At 43.0% G+C, this 21,879-nt stretch overlaps 1 protein-coding gene across 6 annotated transcripts in view; it reads right to left on the reverse strand.

Annotated features, from left to right (window-relative positions):
* Window positions 1-21,879, reverse strand: part of PLAGL1 (PLAG1 like zinc finger 1) — a 48,301-nt gene that overhangs the window by 15,077 nt on the left and 11,345 nt on the right. For 2 of the 6 annotated variants that reach the window (XM_040551979.1, XM_040551980.1), the window contains one exon: window positions 14,094-14,136. In XM_040551979.1, the coding sequence (XP_040407913.1) occupies window positions 14,094-14,112 (19 nt within the window). In that variant the 5' untranslated portion in view covers window positions 14,113-14,136. Of the gene's footprint in view, window positions 1-977; window positions 2,126-3,160; window positions 3,932-5,229; window positions 5,597-14,093; window positions 14,137-17,533; window positions 17,636-21,879 lie in introns of those variants that run through there. The other 4 variants (XM_040551981.1, XM_040551978.1, XM_040551982.1 and 1 more) reach the window with 4 other exon arrangements.

The following is a 21,879-nucleotide window of genomic DNA, read 5'->3' on the forward strand; positions in this document are numbered from 1 at the left end:
CACAAAACCTTTTTATAGACAGTAGAAACCAAACCAGTGAGCCAACAATGCTTTATGATTGAGCTAAGAGGAAAAGATGATGTTGGTCATCCGTGACCACCTTGCTTTGTTCTACTTCTGACAACTCTAGTGAGCAAGTCTATTCAAGTAACTGTCAGTAAGCAATGGAAGGGGGAAGCCAAGACAGCCAAGAGAGTTCAAGGGAGCCACGGGAAGCTGTAGCAAAGACTGGGCCAGGAGAAATGAGGCTTCACTACAGGTGGGAGCTAGTAGCCAAAGAGGTTCAGAGAAGCATGAAGCTCAGAAGACACCGTCTAGACAGACATTGGAGACAGTCTTTGAGAAAGGATGGTAGCGACACAGATGCAATATTCAGTGTGGCTCCAAAAGGTTTCCATTCGAAAACACAAGTAGGCAGTAGACTAAATTACACACCTCAAAAGTCTGGTCCAAAATCTCCCCAAATAAGTCGGAAGTGTTCCTAATGAGTTCTCTGGTGTCTCCACTAGATGTAAATGAGGAGGTAGAACTATCTGTTTGTCAGTCTGCAGACATGGCAGTAGTCCATGTTTTTCAATACTTTGGGGACCATGTAATAGTTTTCTTTTGTCATGGCTCCCAGACGGCACACCTGCACTACGAATAGCTGAAATCCATGACTTTTTTTTTCTTTTTGCTAGTATTACAGATAAAGAACATGCCATACTACAGTCATCACTGTGGCATCACCACATGCCATATTTTCAGTCATCACTGAAAATGCACAAAAAAAACCCACCCTAAATACAGCTGCAGGATAGATTTTTCTCGTTACACAGCATTTTATGTACCTGAAGGTCCTTTACAGCTAGGCTGCAAGAAAAAAAATATTTTCATGGTGATTTAACATAATAGGCTTTTAAATAAATTACAAACAATCTATGTCTTCTGAGGGCAACCAAGTTATTAAGGGTCCTCTATCAGCTTCCTGGGCTTACCTAGAATAATAGCGACTTTGTTTCAAGTTGCACAGCTCCTGCTTGGAGAGTTGTTGTATGCAAATAGCTGAAAAACATTACCAAAAGCAAAAGGGAGACAAAGAGCCGCTGTTAAAGGGAGGATGTATCTAATCATAAAGTACACGACCTTATCACTCCCTGCCATGCCTCTGTGATTCATCGCCTGAATGCCCAGCTACTGAGCAAACCTTGCAGCCCTCCCGGGGCAGTGCCACTGTGGAGGCCCCGGGGCAGGCAGCGGGTAGGCGAGGAGCAGAAAGCAGGGGAGAAGGACACAACAGGCCTCCCTTGAACCTGCCTCCAAATCCGTCACTGGTATCCTGTCAGTTAAACCCTGCTGCCATGCAAGCAGGTGGTTTGGTTTGAAGTGGCCTGACTGGGAAGGCTCATGATCAAATCTTCCCAGAGACAGCAGTGGCAACCACAAAACGAGCTTGGCGAAGGCCCTGCTGACGGGTGGTGACATCCCTGCTCTTGACTGAGGCACTCGCCACCACCTGCAGGTGCCGTCACAAGCACAGAGCTGACCTCCCAACCAGCCTCCGTCCATGCTGGGGGAGGATTTGGTTTCAAAACAACGGAAATCTAACACTCTCACATGGAACTTTAAAACACACACGTGGGAGACGCTCCCTGAAACTGAAAATAAGGCTAGCACAAAGAAATAGTTGACAGAAAGGTGCCTAGCCAAAACCTGGGACACCGGGGTGCTGGCCTGGAGAACATGACAAAACAGCAGACTCCATAGCTGGAAGCAGATCTGAGTTAGGACACTGCAATCAGTTAATTAGCTTTCCCACCCACTTCAGCCTGGAGCAGCTTGGTACGTCTGGATTCATGCGCCTGTTAAGCACCTTGCTGGGGATGACTCTGGGCTGGTGTCTCCGTGCAGCACCTCAAAACACCCAGACCTGCCCAATGCTTGCTTTAGGATCGCCTGTGTTTTGTGATGTGGAATATGAAGATTACCAGCTAATTTAGCAGTTTAACAGGCATTCTGGAATTACATGCACTGCACAGTACTTCTCACCCCGCACTGGCATGCTGGTAGCCTGACTCTGAATGTATTGCACACTGAAAATTGCTGGGCACAACCACAGGATTGGGCCACTGCAAATATAGTAACTGCTGAGAGTATCCACTGCCTTAAAAAATTCCCCTGAGGAGTGGGGGTCTTTGAGATTCCTCAAAAAATGTATACATTACTATAAATACATACATAACATACACACATAAATACATTGTATATATACAAAAAATGTACATACAAAAAATGTATACATTACTATAGCCACACTGTGGCACCAGTTTGCAACACACACAGATTTTATGCCCTGTTTTCACTTGGCTGCTTAGGTAAAACATTATATATATATTAATTAATATTAATTAATATATATATATTAATTAATATATATATATAAGGTAAAACATTATATATATATATTTATATTTTTTTATATTTTTTTTCACACCCTCTAAGGTGTTCTGAACTATGGAGCATCCTGTTATGGGAGCAACACACACCTGGCAGCATTAGCACTAGGTTTGAAATGCAGTCTGATAGAAATTCTTCACTCTTAGTGAAGAATGTTTTCTGCTTTTTGTTGGGAACATTAGTATATTGCTTGGTGGTTTTACAGTTTCCCTGCTCCCTTAACTTATATTTACACAAACAAGATTGATGGATTCCATGTCATGTTTACAGAAATACTTGATAATGCACAAGCCTGCAAGGGATTAATAGAACTGCCTCCGTTCCTCTGCTTTGCTGCTACTTAAATGAGTAGGCAACAAAAATAATAGAAACAAATTCACAGGAACTACAAGTTGTAAAAAACAGATCATGCCATTTACTGTACCTTCAGAGCAGCAGTGCTATGTTGTCCCCTACAGGGTACTTGTTGGTTCTTTCTCTGTGCCTGTAAAGATTCTTACAAAGGTGCAAATAATGCCCTTTTTATCCACCTGCAGATGAAACCGCACAAGCTAGCAGATCCCGTACCTGGTAAGATTTTCATTCTGCTGCATGCCATGGGGCCAGCTTCTGCCTGGCTGCTAGCAGGCATTGCCAGCGGCCACAGTGCCCACAGAACGGGCTTCCACCCACCGGCTGACCGCAATGGGCTGACCGCGACACCAGCGCTGTGCCCGTGGCTCACCTGTGCCTTTCCCACCGTGGTGGTGCTTCCCCCTGCTCCAGGTGGAGATGACAGCTCTCCTCTGCCAGCGCTGCAGACCACAGCCCGGCCTGCTTCCCTCTCCCCACGGATGACTACAGGGCCGTCTGCCCTGCTCGAGGCTGAGCTCCAGCGGGTAGCAGCAGCCAGCTGGGCTCGAGCACGGTTAACAAACCCGTGTTTCCAAAACGGTGGCACGGTCCCCGTGCAGTGCCACCCCCACAGGCACAAGCCCGGCCTCAAGGGAGAGCTCATTAGCGTGGGCAAGGCGCCACGGGCCGCGGTTACACAAAGTCCGGTTGCAGAGATAACGGAGCTATACATAGCTATACTAGGAACAGCAATCTCTGCCGGGAGAGCCCGAACATACCACCAGCTCCTTGGCAAATCAGCCGTAGAGCAAAACTTTTTAAAAATGGCTTGCTAACAACCAGATCCTTATCAGGCAGCCTTCCTGCATCTTCTCCAACCTCTGCTGTCAAGTGACATTGTGGTACCTGAATCCTTCAGCGGCTCAGAAGGCGTCTGCAGCACTACGCGGGTGTGCTGTGAGCACAGAGGCAAACCATTCCTCTTACAACGCCCATTTCTTCCAAAGATGCGCGGCGAGAAGTGACTGTCTGGCCCAGCAGCGCTCCAGATTTGCTGTGCTGTTTTGCAGCATTAAAGCTAGCTCCCGTGCACGGAGGGAACAAAGATCAGTGTACACAGCACTCCAAATCCAAGTCTAATTACAATCATAAGATTTGCATAGCAAACAACAGTAATTTACCCCAAAGTAAAACTGTACTGCTCCATTACCCTCGTGCAGCTTTCATGTAGAGGAACGCCACATAAATACCTTATTGAAATTTCCTAACATTTATTGCATTTGCAGTATGTAAGTCTTGATTCTTCTTACATTAAAAGTATGTGAGGTTTCCATGCTCTGTGGTTTGTTTTGAAGCACCCACTGCTGGACAAGCTTGAAAAGCTTGTTCCAAAATATTATTTATTTGGCAAAAATTCAAAGTACTCAATTAGCAAACAGTTAATCCCAAGTTATTTTCCCATTATTGTGGACCACTGCCACACATTTCCTCTGTAAAAAAAGCTTTATGAAAGAAGCCTTACATGTCCTAAGTTTGATGTACAAAGTGCATTTACAAAGGAGCTGAAGCTCTTAACTGATAAATAATTCATCCAGTTTATGTTATAGTAAAGTAGATCTCCAGTTACAATTACCAGAACTATATAAGAATTTTATTAAAAACTTTACCTTCTGATATTTTGTCATGCTAAATTTTCTACTGACTTCCAGTCTTTAGTTGTAATAACTGATCCCTAGTCCAGCATGAAAATAGGTAAACTTTTCTTCAATTTCTCTTTTTTGTATCCCTTCTACCTCATAAAAGAAAACCTTGCATTAGCAGACAGATGCAACTGATCAGCTATGCAAAAGAAAAAAAAAAAGAAAGGATCAGGAAACCACAGCTGGGGCTGACTTTGCAATCATAACCGCTCACCTGAGCAAAGACTGCAAACTTCAACATTCATACACATGTGAATTTGTATTATTTGGGAAATTCAGTGGAGGAGCAGTCCTGATCTCGTGCAGGGATGAGCAGCACTGTGAGCATGAGCGCCTATGCCTTTTTTAGGGCCCCCACTCCCCAGGGAAGGGAACGGTGGGTGGGTGGCTTGCAAACATCCCAGCAATCGTTCTTAACATTAAGCACATTTATAGTAACATGACCTCATTCTACTAAAATGTAAAACTTAAAAACCGAGTTACTATATTTGGAGATGGAAATAAAACAGAAACGTGCCTTACTGCTGCCCCACGCTTCTGGTCAGACTGGTAAGCCGTGCCTGCTCCCGGGCACCAGGACCAGCCCTGCAGGTGAGCCCAGGCCCTAGGCACCGATACGTGTCGAAGTGACGTGTTCCCTCCCATCGCCCCTGTCGTGGCCCTGTGCCCCCACCTGTGAACGAAGACGACTCATATGGCGCGTACACCCTCCGTGTGCTCCAACACCGGTAATCAGCCCAGGCGCCCACTCCTGCCTTACCCAGGTATGACCCTGTCCCACACGGCTGTTGTGATGAAAGGATGGCTTGAGAAAGGACCCAGAGGGGCTGAGCACCTCTCTGACTGTAAGGAAAACTTCCAGTGCAAAGTACACATGCATTTTCCTGACAGACATGAGTCCAAGCACGTAAACTTTTCAGAACTCCAAAACTATTTGTTATACAAACACATAAATGACAACAGTGACCGTGATTCATTCCTAGTTCCTAAGAGGGAGTAACCGTGATGACAGTCGAGAACATCTGGGAGCAGTAAGGATTTCATCTGGTGACGATGCAGTACTACCACAGGCATGGTCAGGAAGAATTCCCCCAGCCTCCCATAAAAAGCCCTCCTCCCACTGACCCCTGATAGGCTTTCTACTGTCGTCCTTCCATCGAGCAAGTCTTAGGAGCAAAATAATTAAAGAAGATTCAAGGAGCACAGCTGGGCTGTGAAATTCAAAAAGGGACTGCACACAGCAGCTTCGGCAAGGTCTCATGAGGGCTGTGCAGCAGCAGGGTACCTGTGCTCTGCTGTACATTACAAACTTCACACGGAGGGGAAATAGAAAGGTACCTTCAAGGTTTGAATGCCTGAAAGGGCAGTGCCTTACAGGACTTTTCTGTAAACTTAGAGAAAAGAAAAAATAAACAGCAGGGAAAGCATGCTGGAGTGTTTATCAAGTTTAACTTCACTCTGCAGTCTGAACAACAAGTTTATCAAAGTTCTTGTTAGCTTTACTCATCTAAAAATGACTTCAGATCAAAGCATTGGTTGATTGAAAGCTAAGTTTAAAAAAAAAAAACACACTTTTTTCTGGTTAGTTTCAGGACTAAAATGTATGTGTCACATTTCTGGTACACCACATTGGTTTGGTTGCTATCAGAATCCATATATTTAATGTACAGTTCAAATGAAGTCACTTCCTGTAGTTTACATGTAATAGCTTCTAATCAGCATGAACAAAGAGACTTCTCTCGTTGCTGAAAGCTGAATACATTTCAAACAATCAAATTGAAAAATGCAGTTCGATTTTTGAGGTTTTTTTTTTCCCCTTCTCTCCTCCCCCCACTGGCTTGGCATAAAGTCATATAAAATTAGATCCAGAAACAGAGAAGGAGGTTAACAGCAAATTCACAGAAACAACTGCCATTTTTTTTTTTTTACAAGAAACAGCCTCAGCCAGTGCGGCGTGCTCCCACAGAATGCCAAGCAAAGGCTCCCTGCTGCAGTCCACCCATCTCCCCCGTATCAGCCACCGGCAGCTGGTGCAGGCAGCGGCCCCTGGCTGCGCCACCTCCCCACTTTAGGTCTTTGCCAGCACCATCCAAACTGCGCTGCTTCAGTACTGCAGACAGCAGAAATAAAATCCCACCATCCACAGAAACGCAGGCAACCATCAAAAGAGTCGCAGCCAAACTGCTCGTAAGCACCCTGTGGCTCCTGGGGCACATTTTGGACCCCCTGCTCTATGCCCCTCGCAGCAGAGGTTTTACCACCCACAGCAGAAGTGGCTTTAATTGGTCTCAAGGACTTTTCTTTGGGGGAGATTTTTGGCAGGCTGGTTGATTTATTTTAGTGTGAGATCATTTAGCAGATAATGCTAATGCTACTGTTGTAATTTAACAGAGACACCAGAAATTTTAGAAATGTTGTTCTAACAAAGAACAACAAAAAAGCATGCATGTCTTCTTGTGTGTATGTATGCATGTATAAATACACATGCACACAACCACACACACTGTATCAAGAGTGTGAATGTGGCCAACAACTTTATTCACGGCTGGTCAACACCACGGTTTCAGTTCTGATAAATGAAGTGTAGAGATTCTAATGACTAATGCCTCATATTAATCTGTTGAAGTATTTCCAACACTTGCAACACTCCCTTAAAAGGGAACCTTAGACTGGGTCTCTCTCTCCTTTATGTGGAAACACATTGTCGTGAAACTTTCCATTGAACTTGGTTGTTACTGGCCACCAAGTTCAGATGTTGCCCGGAGGAGAATGACAGATGGCTTGGTCACAAAACCTGTCTCTCCCTGGGAGTAAGAATGAAGCAGGTAGACATACTCTGGAGAAGGAAATACGTGCTTGCTGTAGGACACAACGAAGAAGAGCGGCATGACAGAGAAGCTCTACTCGTCCTGCAGCTGGAGCACCTGGAGTCTTTAGGGGCAGTTTTAACTAAATGAAGCAAGGCACAGCTAGTGGGAATAAAATCACAGTGGGACCATGGGACCCAGTTCTGCAGGCAGAAGTCCTTATGCTCAGCTCTTCTTATGTGTGAGTAGCCACATTAGGAATAAAGGAAGTTGACATGGAGAAGTGAATACATGGACACTTAGGATGAGTTGTGGCATTGAGACCTTGGAGGGCCAAACCTGAAGAACACTCACTATCTGCACTACATTTAAGAGAAACTGAAATTGGATAAAACTGGGGAACCAGTTAATTTTCTCATTCCAAACCTCCTTTGGGCATTCTAGTTCATCCAAAAGAACAAAAACTTTAATTCTGCTTTGAGCTCATGAATCCCGAAGAATATTTAGAATACTGAAATACAGGTACCTTCTTTTAAAAGTTTTGTTTTCATAAATGAAGGGTCACTAACTGCTTAGCAGAACAGCTTTAGCCCTTCCTCTGCATAACTTGAATAACAGAGGACATAGCAAACAATTTCTGTTATGGCATGAAGTGCCTTAATTTTCTGATTTCCAGAATGCAGAGGATGCTTCAATCCCTGTTTTCCTGGGAATACGGTCAGTAGGAGACCCTTAACCCTAGCTTTTATGGTCCCATTAAATTATTTTCCTCTTTTAAGGCATGATGTGATTTCTTTAAAATGTATAGACATTGGGAAGCTCTGCTTCTGAACAAACACAAAACTATTTCTGTGAAGAGAACATTCACACATACAACTGTCGTATCTGTGTTTCCGTTTACTTGTTATCTTTTCCTGAGATCTAACACACACTTCTTTTTTCTACCCTGAAGATTTTCAATAAGAATCAAAGGATAATTATCTAATGTCTTGAGTGATACTGTACTAAAGAAATTACATCCATCTGAGCTTCTTTAATAGAATGATTAGGAAAGGATTAAAAAATAGCATCAATAGACTGGGCAGCAGTATAATATATTTTCCTTATGATAATTCTTCTCCTCAGGCATAAGGACAACCTTGAATCTACTTCTCTGAAATATAGAATTACATAGCACACAATTACAGTATTATTGGAGAATTACATTTAAAAGTTGCAAAAATTTGTGAGTTTAGAAATGATTACAGATTTTTTCTGCAGATGAAGCACTCTAAGCTCACATTACAATGTATCTCCATAAAGCCCTACTTATCCTCCTGTTGACAGTCATCTTAGTTTGTGATTAAATAAAACCCAAGCACTCTATCTACAGCTGTTTCTGATTAATTTCTATTTTCTTTAAACTACTTCCAAAAATCAAAAATAAAAACAATAGTGTCTATTACTAGAATCTAAGAAGCAACCTTGTAAAGCAAAATTGCAAACAATTCATTTTTGTATTTTGCTAACTCAAAGAACAAGATCAACAGGTGTTAAAGGCATTATCTTTGGGGAAATGCACCATTCCTCAGATATGTATTCGTATAACCCTAACATTTAATATCCATATGTACTTGGAGCTGTACATGGTCACATACTCCACGATGTATTTAAGTATACCTTATTCTACTGGTTGGGCATAAATTACTCTATACGCCTTGTACTTCAACATTGCCAGTAGATCACAGAAATATTAATATTTCACAAATCCCTGAAGTTAGAAGAGGTGAAGATACAACTGTCTTGCCAAAACATCCTCATGCAGTTTCCTTCACACATCTGGCTAAACACTTTCCAGTCAATTATGTTAGGCATAAGTGATTCTTCCCTGCTTTATCACCCAATTAACCAAACACAAATGCTAACTTCAGTGTCATATGTGAATGTACTTTCTTTCACTTATACTCATGAAAAAAAGCTGTGATCAACTGAGCTTTCCAAGACTGTGATTCTTTTTTATTTACACCATTACAACTACCCAGAATCCAAAACCTTCACTGGCCAATATTTTTATAACATATCTAGATTATGTTATTCAACCAACCAACAAATGTATCTCTTTTCTAATTTAAATTTTAGCTTTAAATCAGTTTTAGCTCTAAATTTTAGTGCCTTCCAATGCCTACCATCTATAAATACACTTACATGTGGTCCCCCCCCCAAAAAAAGAAACATTTGTATAATAATTTCCATTAGGCAGCTCACAGATATAAATATCAGGCTGCTTGACATCAATGTTTTTACATCTTCTTCAAAATCGTAAATGAATCTGTTTTTTTGCTTTTTCCTCTGAAAATCTTGGAAATTTAAAAGCAGAACCCACATGCAAAAATGCTGATGGTTTACAGTTAAACTACATTTTCCTTTTCAGGATCACCAAGGATTCTAAAGAAAGCATGTTTGTATATGCAGCCTCGATGCTTCCAAGGAAAACAGATTAGTTATCTGCTGCAGAGAAGAGCAAAATGAGACAAAACTAGTAAGATTACTCGCTTAAAGTCACTTAAGGGAAAAATGCCAGACTGAGGAACACAAGCTACTGCAATAAAACACGAAAATTTCCAAGCACTCCCACTGAAATTATGGGATTACCCAAAAGTTTTCATAGAACAGCACACACTGAGATGCTTTGAATCAGGTTTACAACACAAAAACAGCAATTCCTGCTGCCCTGCAAGAACAAGGCAGCGTGATAGCTAGTACTCCACCCGGAGCTTACCCACAAACGAAGAGATGACATTACTTAACTTTATTCCTGCAGTCAGAACTTGCCCACACCTGAATGTTGTAGCTACATGAGCTCAGAAACTTTCTTCTTCAGTCACTGCAGAAACTAATATAGAAACTCTGGTGATCTGTTCTCCTGTTTTCAGTAGAAAATTTACATATGAATTACACACCAAATTCCTTTGGTCTGATAAACTGTTCTGGACTTGCATGAAGAAAAAACTGCTTCTTCATTACCATCCTCCTGTTGCTATTCTTCATTGTCTTTATGAAAAACCCACATCCCTAAAATCAGCAAACATAAAGGTAAATCCAGCTCTTGACTTTGAGTCGACGCATAGAAACAGAGGTTTGGAAATATGCACTTACACTTCACGGGATTTTAGGTTCCCAGATTTTCTGCCAGACAGGGCCACTGGTTACTCAGCTGCTGTGTGCATAAGTGTTAACACAGTGATTTGTACTGGTCAAGAAATCATCTGATGCAATTCAGTTGATTCTCAGAGACATAAAGCTCTGTATATAATAGCCTACATAAAAGACTGATGTTAAGGACCCGACTGCAAGACTCAAATACCAAGTAATTTGCTATTACTTTTCATATTCATTAATCACTGTTAATTAAAGAATAAGTGAACATAACACAAAGGCCAAAAACAGCACAAGAGTCACTAAGGTGTTTCCCATGACACAACACAATGCAAACACTGTTTTTGCACTCAAGAATACAAATGCAAACATTTCATAATCATACTACACGGAGGAATTCAAAACAGCCCTTACCTTAGTTTAAATTGCACTTTTAGTAGAAAGTCACACTATTCTAGTAGAAGGTGGCAGGAAACATGCCATCTTCCTTCAGCAGAGTTTTCCAAATGCCCCTGCGTTCAGCTAAGTCTAGCTCTGCTCTGTTTTGTTTTCACAAGAGGACCCATTCAGCACCATGTGCTCCTTTTCAGCTGTCAATAAACAGAGGCAGTGAATTCCCCAGAGCTTCACAAAGCTGGTTAGGCATAGCCATTCATTTCTCCAGGAAAACAGGGCATTGATTTCAGCAAATTCCCAGGGAGCAGCGACAACAAAGGGATCAAAGACCCACCTCCTTTCCTGCATGGCTCTCAGAGAAGCAGCGACAGGTTTCCTGAAGACAGGGCTGGAGCCCCAGCGACCACCGCATGCTCCATTCACACTCATCGCCTTCCTACACTCCCGGGACAGCCCCAGCGCCAACCGTGACAAACCCCTACATTCAGGCGGCATAATGTACTGCACGCTAGTTCATCCAAGGATAAAAAGAAAAACAAGCTCCAAGGGAAGTCCGCTACTTCCCTGACTGGTCGAGCCTCAATAGCTGCCAGACATTTTATAAACTCCCCTCTCCTTTTTGCCCCTAGCTTCTCCATCTGAAACTGAGAAACATTCCCTATCTCCAATTTGTCGTGATGAAACTTCATTGGGATGCTGGCTTTTCTGGATTATTTCCACGGGCTTGAAGAGGTAGCTACTGGAATTTCAGGCCTGGCCACAGCAGCCCTTGCATTGTGTAGCTATGACATTTTCTATGTGTAATTTGCCCCCACCTGCAGCATTTTTTTTCTCTAGGAATCTAAGGGGGGGAGGTTGTTCTGGTTTTGTATTAGATTTTGTATTTTGATAGATTTTGTATTTGTATTTATACATGTAGTCCTCATTAATGTGATCTGGAACAAGATTTCTAGTCCTAGAATTTTACCTTGTACCGAACCAAGTATTAGTGACAGACTGTGGTTAAGTTTAAGGACTGGGTGTTAAGGCTACATGTCTACTGCTACCAGCAGAGACTGCTTTCTGGTGCTGAGACCACCTGGCACATGGTCCACATGTCTAAACACCCCTCTCTGCCTTCTCTTTCCCCCATAAACAGATTAGTTACATCCAAATTCCTTACATGGAACAAAGCCTGGCAGACGTTATCCCCAAAACACACCTTGGTGTTGCATCTTACCATAATTACTACGCTCATGGCCTGACTCTGTGCTATCTATTTACATAAAAGCAGGCATAAAGATCTAGAGTCAATTCACATCTGTACATATGTCCTACATTACTCTTCAGCATTCTCCTGTGTACTGACATCTTTGCAAGGCACTACCTGGCTGTCACAAACCCCACATGCGTATGTTTTTCCACCCGCTGGAAGCTGGAAAGTCCCCTGAGCACTGCTACTGCCTGGATGCTATTCACACACCTCTGAGTGAGACAAGTGTCTGTCCTACTAGCATGACCGAGTGTCACAGGACCCGGCACAGCACAAGTTGTATGACAGTGAGGAGACCGGGGGCAGGCTTCAATAAATTGGTAGGGGCAACTGATCATTGCACACAAGATAGGTGAGGAGAACACAGTAACACTTCTGTAACACAGAAGTGCAGAGTAATAGAAAGACCTAAGTTGGAAGAGATCTCTGGAGATCAACTAGTCCTCCCCTCCTAGTGAAAGCAAGGGACTTAGATTAGAACTACCCAAGGCCCTGTCAAGCCACATCGTGAATATTTCCAGCATGGGAAACTAACTATTTCTCTGGGCAGTCTATTCTAATATTTAGTTAACACCATGGTAAAGATTTTTTTTTCTTATATCCAGAGACAATGTATATATACCCCGAAGCAACTTGTGGCTGTTGCCCCGTCCCACCACGGTGCATTCTCGTGGACAGAGTGCTTCCCCCTTCTTCTCCATAACCATTGTTTTTATACTGGAGACATGATCAGTTCCCCCAAGCCTTCACTTCTCCAGGCTGAGCAAAACCAACTCCTTCAGCCTCTCCTCACATGCTAGGTTCCTCAAGCCACTGATCATTAGGGAAAGCATGAGAGCAGTGCTGACACTGAGCTGAAGATGAAAAAAAAAAGAAATTGCGAGAGTATAAATTAGCTGAAATGGATGAACTAGCTTACATGACCAAGCAGAGTTGAGGAATCTTAAGCAAATCTGACCAGGACTACTGCACAAGTCACCCTACCCTCTCCTGTCTTTAACATTATACTCCTGCTGTTTGCCTGTTGTATATAACACAGTCAGGCATATTACTTTCCTTATCCATCTTTTTTCGAGCTCTCTCTGTATCTAATAGAACCTAAGTACAATCCAGAATTGCCAGTTGGCAAACACAGGTTGAAAAATTCACTTTCTCAAATAACTTGATCTTGAACTCTATACATCGCCTCCACAAACAGGTGCTATCTGCCAGTCAGCCACTGATGCTTTTATGTTTATTAATTGATTACAATTGATTGCAGTTATTGACAAAAAATATATTTTTTTTCCTTGTTCCTTCTTAGGAAGGATTGAAGACTGATAAAATGGGTTCCCCAAATTCCCCTCTCTTATACTGTACAGCACGCAGTTGGGCAACCCTTGGAGGCAATGATTAAAAAATGGCAGCTGAGCACTGGAGAGACTCCAAAAGTAAGTATTTAGATAGAGCAATAAGCGCAGAAAACGTGCTTAATGCTGCAGATAGGCTGGAGTGAGAATGCAAGTATCAAGGAGACACAAGAAGTAGATTTTGCAGTAGTTATGACAGCAAAGTGTAAGAATATGCCACTTGCATAGTCTTTACTGTATGAAAAGAAGGATGGGTAATAGTGATGAGGAGTGAGATTTGGATGTGACATGGATAATGATGCCCTGGAAACACAAGAGTTAAATTCACAAAGTGATTAAAACCTCCCAAGCATATCACTTGGTAGTAATCCCAGATGGTATTTGTGCCAATGATAGATAAAACATTTTAAATAGAATTGTGATTTTTAAAGCCTCAATGAATCAGTCTGTTCTTATACAGGGGACAGATTTTTACAATTTTACTCATATTAAGTCATGCCTTACTCCAAGAATAATCCCATTGATTATGATGGTAATACTGTTCCACAGATGTCTCAGAACAAACGCATATGTAAAAGCAGACTTCATACTTAAGATAAAAGACATCAACCACGAGCACATCTGGGAATTTGATATAAACATATGGTACAAAAAAATCACTGCGGGATGAGAGAAATGTACTTACATAGCAGGTCTGTGGACATGTTTACAGCTCAGGCAAAGGAAACCTATATAAAATAAATGAAAAAGAAAGATCAGTTTTCTGAACTAGTGTCATTCATATTTAAATCTCATGCTAGTTATCATACCCATAGTTTTTTGGTTCTTTAGGAAATGTGGCGAACATATCTAGGGAAATCTAGCAAGGAATAATTTAAATTTGAGGAGGAAAAGAGTAAATTCATCTATTATTAACTCCAGAACAAATGAGTCCACTTCATCTCACAATGTGAATTGACAACATTAAAGTAATGTATAGTAATTAAGTCAGAGCAATTCACTACATCCCACTTCCTCATTGATATTTATTATAAAAGCAGAATTTTCAGTTGCTGCATATTTTACCCCACTGCATGCCATTTTATGTTTAAGCCTGCTATTTCTGGTATTCATCTTAAGAGTCCTCACAGCAGCAAAGTCAAAGGGAGTATTAACTACACATAGGATAAGGCATTTTGTTTGCACTCTTGAAAGACTTCTGTAGACTTCCAGCTTCCTGCTGAACTCTGTTCATCTTGTTCCCTCCTCATTCATCTACTGTTTTTTTGCCTGAAATTTTACTATAAGCACAGAGTTTACTATAAGTGCAGAGTCTGGTTTTCTGTAGCTGTCTGCAGTCTCTAACACTGTGGGATCTCAATGCGTGGATAAGGCTGCTTGGAGCAACAGAAATAATAAAGCAAGTAATAAGAATAATAGTTGTACAAGTAACACTAAAAATTTCATCAGCATATGCCATTTTGCCTTGTCCTGCACAAACCTTGAAAATTTCAGGCAGGGACTGAAGGTGTATGTACGTCATTTAGGGTGAAAACTTGACCCTGGTGAAGACAATGGTATTTTGTTGCTGACTGGAATTGGCCAAAGACTGGTGAGAATACGCCAAGAAAGAAGCCATGACTTTGCCAGGTTGCCCACCAGCAGGGTGAGGAAGCTGCGATCCAGCTATCTGCTGCCATTTAGGAGCACACTGTGGTTACATTTTCAAGCTTGAGAAGATAAAGAAGACAGTTCTGGTGATCCACTGTAAGCATGTAAGTTGCCACCTCAGCTGGAGGACATAGTGTTTGCCCCTGGATACACAAGCAGCCACGTTGAGCTTCCCTCGCCCTCACCAATGATGTACGTACGGATCATCAATACTGAGCAACATAATTAGTATGCTGATGACATTATCAAATTAACAATTGGTAAACATACGTATCCTCATCTGTAAGTGTTCACAGACCCCATCCCAAACCATCACACACTTAAAGCTAGTAAATCAGACTTGCTGTTTTACCATGTCTCTCACCACAACATAACCCACCATGGATTTAAATTGTCAATCCTCGCATAAAGGGCGATACATAAAGAAAATACATTTTATATATGCTCCACACTGGAATTTGGAAGAGGTCTGACTTTGAAATATGAACAGCTGCCTAGTCTTCGCTTCCCACATGCTTAAACATGTATTTCAAGCCTATGCTGTCTTCACCAAATAGATGACAAGTACATACTTTGCATTTTAAAGGGGTGGGTGTGAAGGGTAGTTGATGGATATACTGTAGTCTATATTCTTGAAAATTCAGATTTTCAACACAAAACCAAAAAGATTCCTCCCACCTTTGGGCAGCATACATTCCCTAACATCAAGGGGATAAAGCCGACAGGGAGCAGATCATCAGAGAACTTCAGCAGGGAAGACATTACAAGGAAAGATGCTTCAGTTGCTCACACACAAGCATCCAGTGCCCTTTGAGATGTGCTAGGATACCTGAAGCACCCACATGAGGCTGACAGATATAATACTGGTTACACGGGAAAATGAGTCCCTCCTGGGCCAGGAGCTAGAAGCCAGGCAGGATTACCCAGGGCAGCTCAGACAGCACTCACTGGAAGCTTATGTTTAAGCAAATGAATCAAGTCTTACAGTATTGCTGTTTCTCTTTTTACAGGATGCCAGGTTGAGAACAGCCAGGCTGCTAGTGCATCATTTCTGAGATCAAGCAGACCGAGGACAAGGCATGAAACAGAAGTGCCTGCACATCAACTTCTCTTCTGTAACCTCTGTCTTCTGCCAAAACAGCTGTCTCCAGTGAACACAGAGATCAGTACAAACTTGCTTTTGTCTCAGACTAGGACTGTGTGCAGACACGAGAAAGAAGCAGTAAAGGGGCCTGAATTCTCAAAGGACATGTATAAGTCCTCCTTTCCAGATGAAAACAGTCATGCTGAGAGCAGGGTTTCTATTCCTGATTTCCACCAACCAGAAAATACTTTAATTCTCAAAACAAAACAATAAAAAACCCCTATTCTTGCAGTTGGATTCCACTCTGGCTGAGAGTGAGGCCCTTGTCTGTGGTATTACTTTCCATGAATTTAGGTCTTGCAGAAGGAACAGTGGACTTTAATGGCATCCATATGTGACCGTACACATGCCAACCCTTCTCATCCCCAAACACAGCAGACTACATGTTACTACTGTCAAAGCAGTGCCATCAACTAATAAAGAATTCATTCCCCCACTGAATCACGAGGCAAAATGATTTAATTTTGCTGGCATTCCTTTTGCAGGGCAATCACCTAGTAAACCATCACAAAACAAGAAGCTATGCCCTTTCATGCAGTGTGAGTCAGTAGTTTACCTTCATCCTCCCACATCTGGTCTGCCAGAAGTCCCTTCTCAGGTAAAAGTCCACCCTCAATCCATCCTCTCCCTGCCCCTCACATACTTGCCGCCCAGCTATACTCTAGTGACTTTGTGGCCTACAAACATCCCAATTAAGGTTTGGTTGAATTATATTGTGGTGTCATTTGGTGGCCGTGGAGGGGGGCATGGAGAAGGAGTACACACACTCCCTGGGACAGAAGGTCATTCCTCACATCACACCGAGGCAGTCACAGGTCTGAATGACATCAAAGTCGTCGGGTCAGAGCAGCATCCTCTATTTACCACCACCGCAGTTGCCATAGGTATGGTTTCTACCAGAGCAGAGCCCATGGCACACCACATCAGCCTACTGAGTAGTATAGGGATGGAGCAACACTGCATGGCAGCACGTATTCTGGAGGGCAGGGAGGAGAGGTCAAGGTCTGAGCTGGCTAGACCATCCACAGCAGCACACAAAACCATATCACTCTCTGAGCTGGATGAAGAGCAGCACAGTGCAAAGCAACACAAACATGCAAGGCACTTCTGATAACCTCCTGCAGGGGTGGGGGCAGCTACAGTAAGTGTGAGGAGGCTCTCTGTTCACCCATTACTTAGAACCAGCTACTAAACCACAGCAGAAAAATGGTATTGCCCGGCTTCACTCTTCCATCCCTTTTGCCCATGCTTCTCCTGGGATCTGCCAGGAAGGAATCAGTCCGTGACACTGCCATCTACCTGCTGCCCCTCTTGGTATTAGAGTTGCTTACCAGGACAGGCAGGTCACCTTGTTCTCTGCTCCTAACAGTCCTCATAGGATGTGTCCAAAGGTATGACACTGCTGCGGAAGATTCAGCCCAGGCAATGAGGGTACTACGAAGAAGATAACCATAAATCACCAAAGTGTGTTTCTCCATAGGCTCTGAAAGCCTGAGCAACTTCCTCTGTTCTCCTCTATACGACCCTCTGGTGAACAAGCATTAACAGCAGCAACCCCGTAGTGCCCAAGTCCCGCACTTGGGGAGGGCACAGAGACCGCAGACCAAGAGCAAACACCTCCTGAGGGCATCCCAGTCCCAGCAACACAAACCACTTGCAGGGCAGTAGAGCAGTGAGTGCACCAGCACAAGGAGCTGCTCCTCTTCCAGCAGTCGGTCACGTTATCTCTGCTGGTGCAAGGATAAGCACAGTATTTGCAGAGGCAAGGGAGTGTAAGCAGAACTAAAAGCTCCTTCATAAGCTGCACCAGCCCTTCCCTGCAGTTACACTCGACACAGATCCAGAATCTCCTGTCCTTCTAGCCACAGAAAACAGCCACCATAATCCTGCTCCTGCTTCAAGGCCAGTCCTCTGGTGCACGAGGGCACCTCTTGCATGCTGTATATGCCCCTTGTCCCAGGGGGCTGCAACGCGTGCAGAACGGCACATACACAACCATGGCAGCCACTTCTGCTGGGCCAGCTGGGCACAGTGCCTGGTGGTTTCTGGCCACACTGGCTACTCGTCAATCTAAACTTAGGTGGTTGGCCTCTGGCCACCTTGGCCTCAGTTTGACATTCCTGTTGGCCAGTCTTCTGTGGTTTTACTCCTTGTACGCCACATTGGCCTTTACATGAAGTGTTGCAGGTATATCAGCCAAACTTACTATGATGCCCACACAACCAAAAGTTGACTGTGGTTGCCCTTAAATACTGTCTTTTTTCATCAGTGGATGGGCAGAGGAGGAGGAGGAACAGAGTTGGAAATGTTTCCCATACATGGAAACTGCAGCCATGAGAATTAATTTGAGGCAAAGCATTCTGAGGTTCTCGAGGGCTTTCATGTGTTAGGAAATTGGCTTATGAATTTAAGATGAGTAGGACTTGATGGTATGATAGATGGTTAGCAATGTTTACGGAGAGCAAAGCACAGACTACAAGCACACTGGATGAGGAAAAGTTCAATGCCTTGTGGTGCTGAACATGGGTTATGCACTGGTAAGAGGAACTGAAGATGCATTCAGTTCTGCCTACTGAGGAGAAGGACATGTTGCAGCATACGTTGGTATATGAGCCAGGCAGGATTTCAGGTTTTGTTTTTCTTAGGTGTTCTACTATTGCCAAAAATTTACAGAATATGCATGGTGTATTTCGCAAGTCACTGCAGTGGGCACACTGCGAGCATGTGTGACTTGGGGTGGGTGTACACTGTGGCAGTGGGAGAGCCCTGGGATGTCCAGGGTCCCCACTGGGAAAGGAACATCCGTTACCCTGCTTGCTCTGGTACAGAGGATGCAGGAGAAATGAAATCAGCTGGCCAGTCTCCACGTATGGTCCATGAGGCCCTGCGTGAGGATCAGGGCCCCTGCTGCACCAGAGGGAAGGTGAGTTCCACAAGAAAACGGACAGCAAGGGAAACCAGCCCCCACAGGACCTATGGCGCTGTTCATGACACGGATAAGACATATGTGAGGGCTGCCTACAGTGGCCTTGAAAACTACCTTGCATGCCAGTGGTTGAGCATTGAGAGCTCAACTCAGCAAGAAGGGCAACAAAAGGTCCACTTTAGTCCTTCTGTGCCTGGAAAATGTGATGATGGCACCTGGCTAAGGTTTCTGAATGTAGTTCTCACCCGAAGTCTTCACTAGAGATGACAAACTCCACTGCAAGGTGGGCCAGGAAACTGCTCTGACTGACAGGAGCCTTTGCAACATCTGCAGCATAAGACTAGAGCTCGATGTTCGAGACTGCTGTCCTGCATGCAATGCCACGGCACTGTCACGTGGGCTCATGTGTTAGGGCTCTACCTAGGACCTGACTCTCTTTCAGAAAATGTACACCCGCCTTCCCTGGCATCATGGTCCAGAAAGTCGGAGGAAAAGCAGGCATGGACAAGGAAATAGATAAGTATCAGCAACAGGAAAAGCTTTCATATTAATGCGCTTATGCTGTGGGTGATATTCATATGTCTGCACCGTGATGCCGTCTGCAGATGGCAGGAGAACATGCTGTCTGCAGAAGAAACCCATGTCATGCAGAGACAAAGACCTATATGATACTTTTTGAATTATGAATCCACTGCGATTAGAAGTATGGCTGTTCTGAACTAGTCAGCATCTACTACAGAATACAACACCCCAGCCCCCACCCCCTGAGCCCTCAGAGGTCATTACAGAGCTCCTTACATTGCTCTTGGCACAACAGTTTGCCTCAAAAACCAATGCCAATTACCAGTGCAGGCACAGCCTTTCTGACGATTTGACATTACATGGCTCATAAACGCACCTCAGTGCTGTGCTGCACGCCAGAGAGATGTGTTAGTTCATCAGTCCCTGGAAGACTCTTTTCCTGATGCTGTGAAGCCACCTCTCCACCCTCTTCATAGAGATGTAAAGGGGATGCTGCTATATTTCAGATACTCTGAAGAATGTGCTGTACAACCCGTTTATAGATTCACAACAGCCCCACGTAAAAATAGATGGCTTGTAACTGTCCAAGTACCTTTCATGACATTTTAACTGAGTAGAGGTAAAATGCAAGTAAAAGCATTTTCTTTCAAGACATTTAAGCTAAGTAGCGCGGTTGCAGATGTCTTTAAAATACACAAGCAAAGACGTGACAGGAAAACCACACTTAACCTACTTACACCAAGATTAAATCAGGAAGGACTCTTTCTTCCCCCTGACAGAAACTGTTTGCCAGGGCTTCACTTTCAGCATACCTTATGCCTCGGGTTGTATCCATTAGAAGAAAGCACACCTTTTGGTGACAACGCATCTACTGCACCGCATTAGAATCCCATTAGTGCTCCCTACTTGTTCTTTTTTGGCTGTCGCTAGCTCTCGTGCTGGGCATTTCTGCTGACATAGTTTCTCTTCTCTTGAATTCATGAACAGGAAGGAAAATCACAGTGATACAGAAATGATTTAAGTATTAACAGGGGAGGAAATAATACAAAGGGCCAAAATCTCCATTCAGAGAAACCTACATAGACTTTCTGAAGTTAGTATTAGTCCCACGTGTGCATCCAAAATCAGGATTTGGCACATGATGATTACAACTCACCAAACACATCCCACAGTAAAATGTTGTGCATTTCGTACCTACTACATATGGAGTCCCTTTCGTAAAATTACATAATCTTTTCAAATCATGGAATTATTTTTATAATTAGAAAACAGTACAGCTATTTTACCATTATAATATTTTTTTCTTTATTACATGGTATTCTGCATCTTTCCCTGATTAAGAAAAGAACCCGAACATAGTAACACATAAACACTTGTGTCCCAGCTCTAGAAATCTGGCTTATGGATATTGCAGAAGTTCTTCATATGGAAGTTTTATTTGTGAATGTAAAAAATAAAGAAAATCAGGAGTTACATATGGAACGTTTCTCTTTTACAAAGGACTAAGAGGACTAAGCAGAGGTACAAGAATGGTGAGCAAAATCCTAAGGAAGACAGTGAGTGGAGAATAAGTAATGCACTCAAGGATACCGTTTCTCTAATGTGTTTACTGAGAATACTTTGTATACCGTCTTCATATCCTTTTAATCCATGTATGCACACACACACATACATACATACAAATATATAAACTAGGCCTGCTGCTGAAGGATACTTTATAGCATCTCTGGAAGCAACCCAGTGCAATGTCAATTTCCAGTGACTTCAAGAGATCAGGCAATGAGACATCCTATTGACTTCAATAATTTTCAGATCAGTTGGCTTTTATTTTGCCAGACTTACACTGTGTGTTAAACTTGAACAGCATACCTAAAAAAGTCCTGTCTTTACATTCCTTGCACCAACCAATCAATAATCTAACCTGCTTATGATCATCTCAACATGTAGCATTATCAAATATGGTCCATATATAAACCTAACCTATTCAAGTCTACCTTCAGTTTAGAAGAAATTGCAATATGCATTAAAAGCAAATCTACTTTATATTCTGTGTCTTAATCCTAGAAACACAAAGATCAAAAATTCCCACGTCTTGTTCCTTAGGAAGCTTTCCCTGTTGTGAAATACGGCACTGTCTCTCATTATCATTTTCCTAACGTTGCACCACTTGATGTTGGTCTACGCTGGTCAGCAAAAGACCTATGGCAGACAATGCAGCAAGTATAGGTC

The sequence above is a fragment of the Cygnus olor genome, chromosome 3 (assembly GCF_009769625.2).
Source record: "Cygnus olor isolate bCygOlo1 chromosome 3, bCygOlo1.pri.v2, whole genome shotgun sequence".
Taxonomy (NCBI): Eukaryota; Metazoa; Chordata; class Aves; order Anseriformes; family Anatidae; genus Cygnus; species Cygnus olor.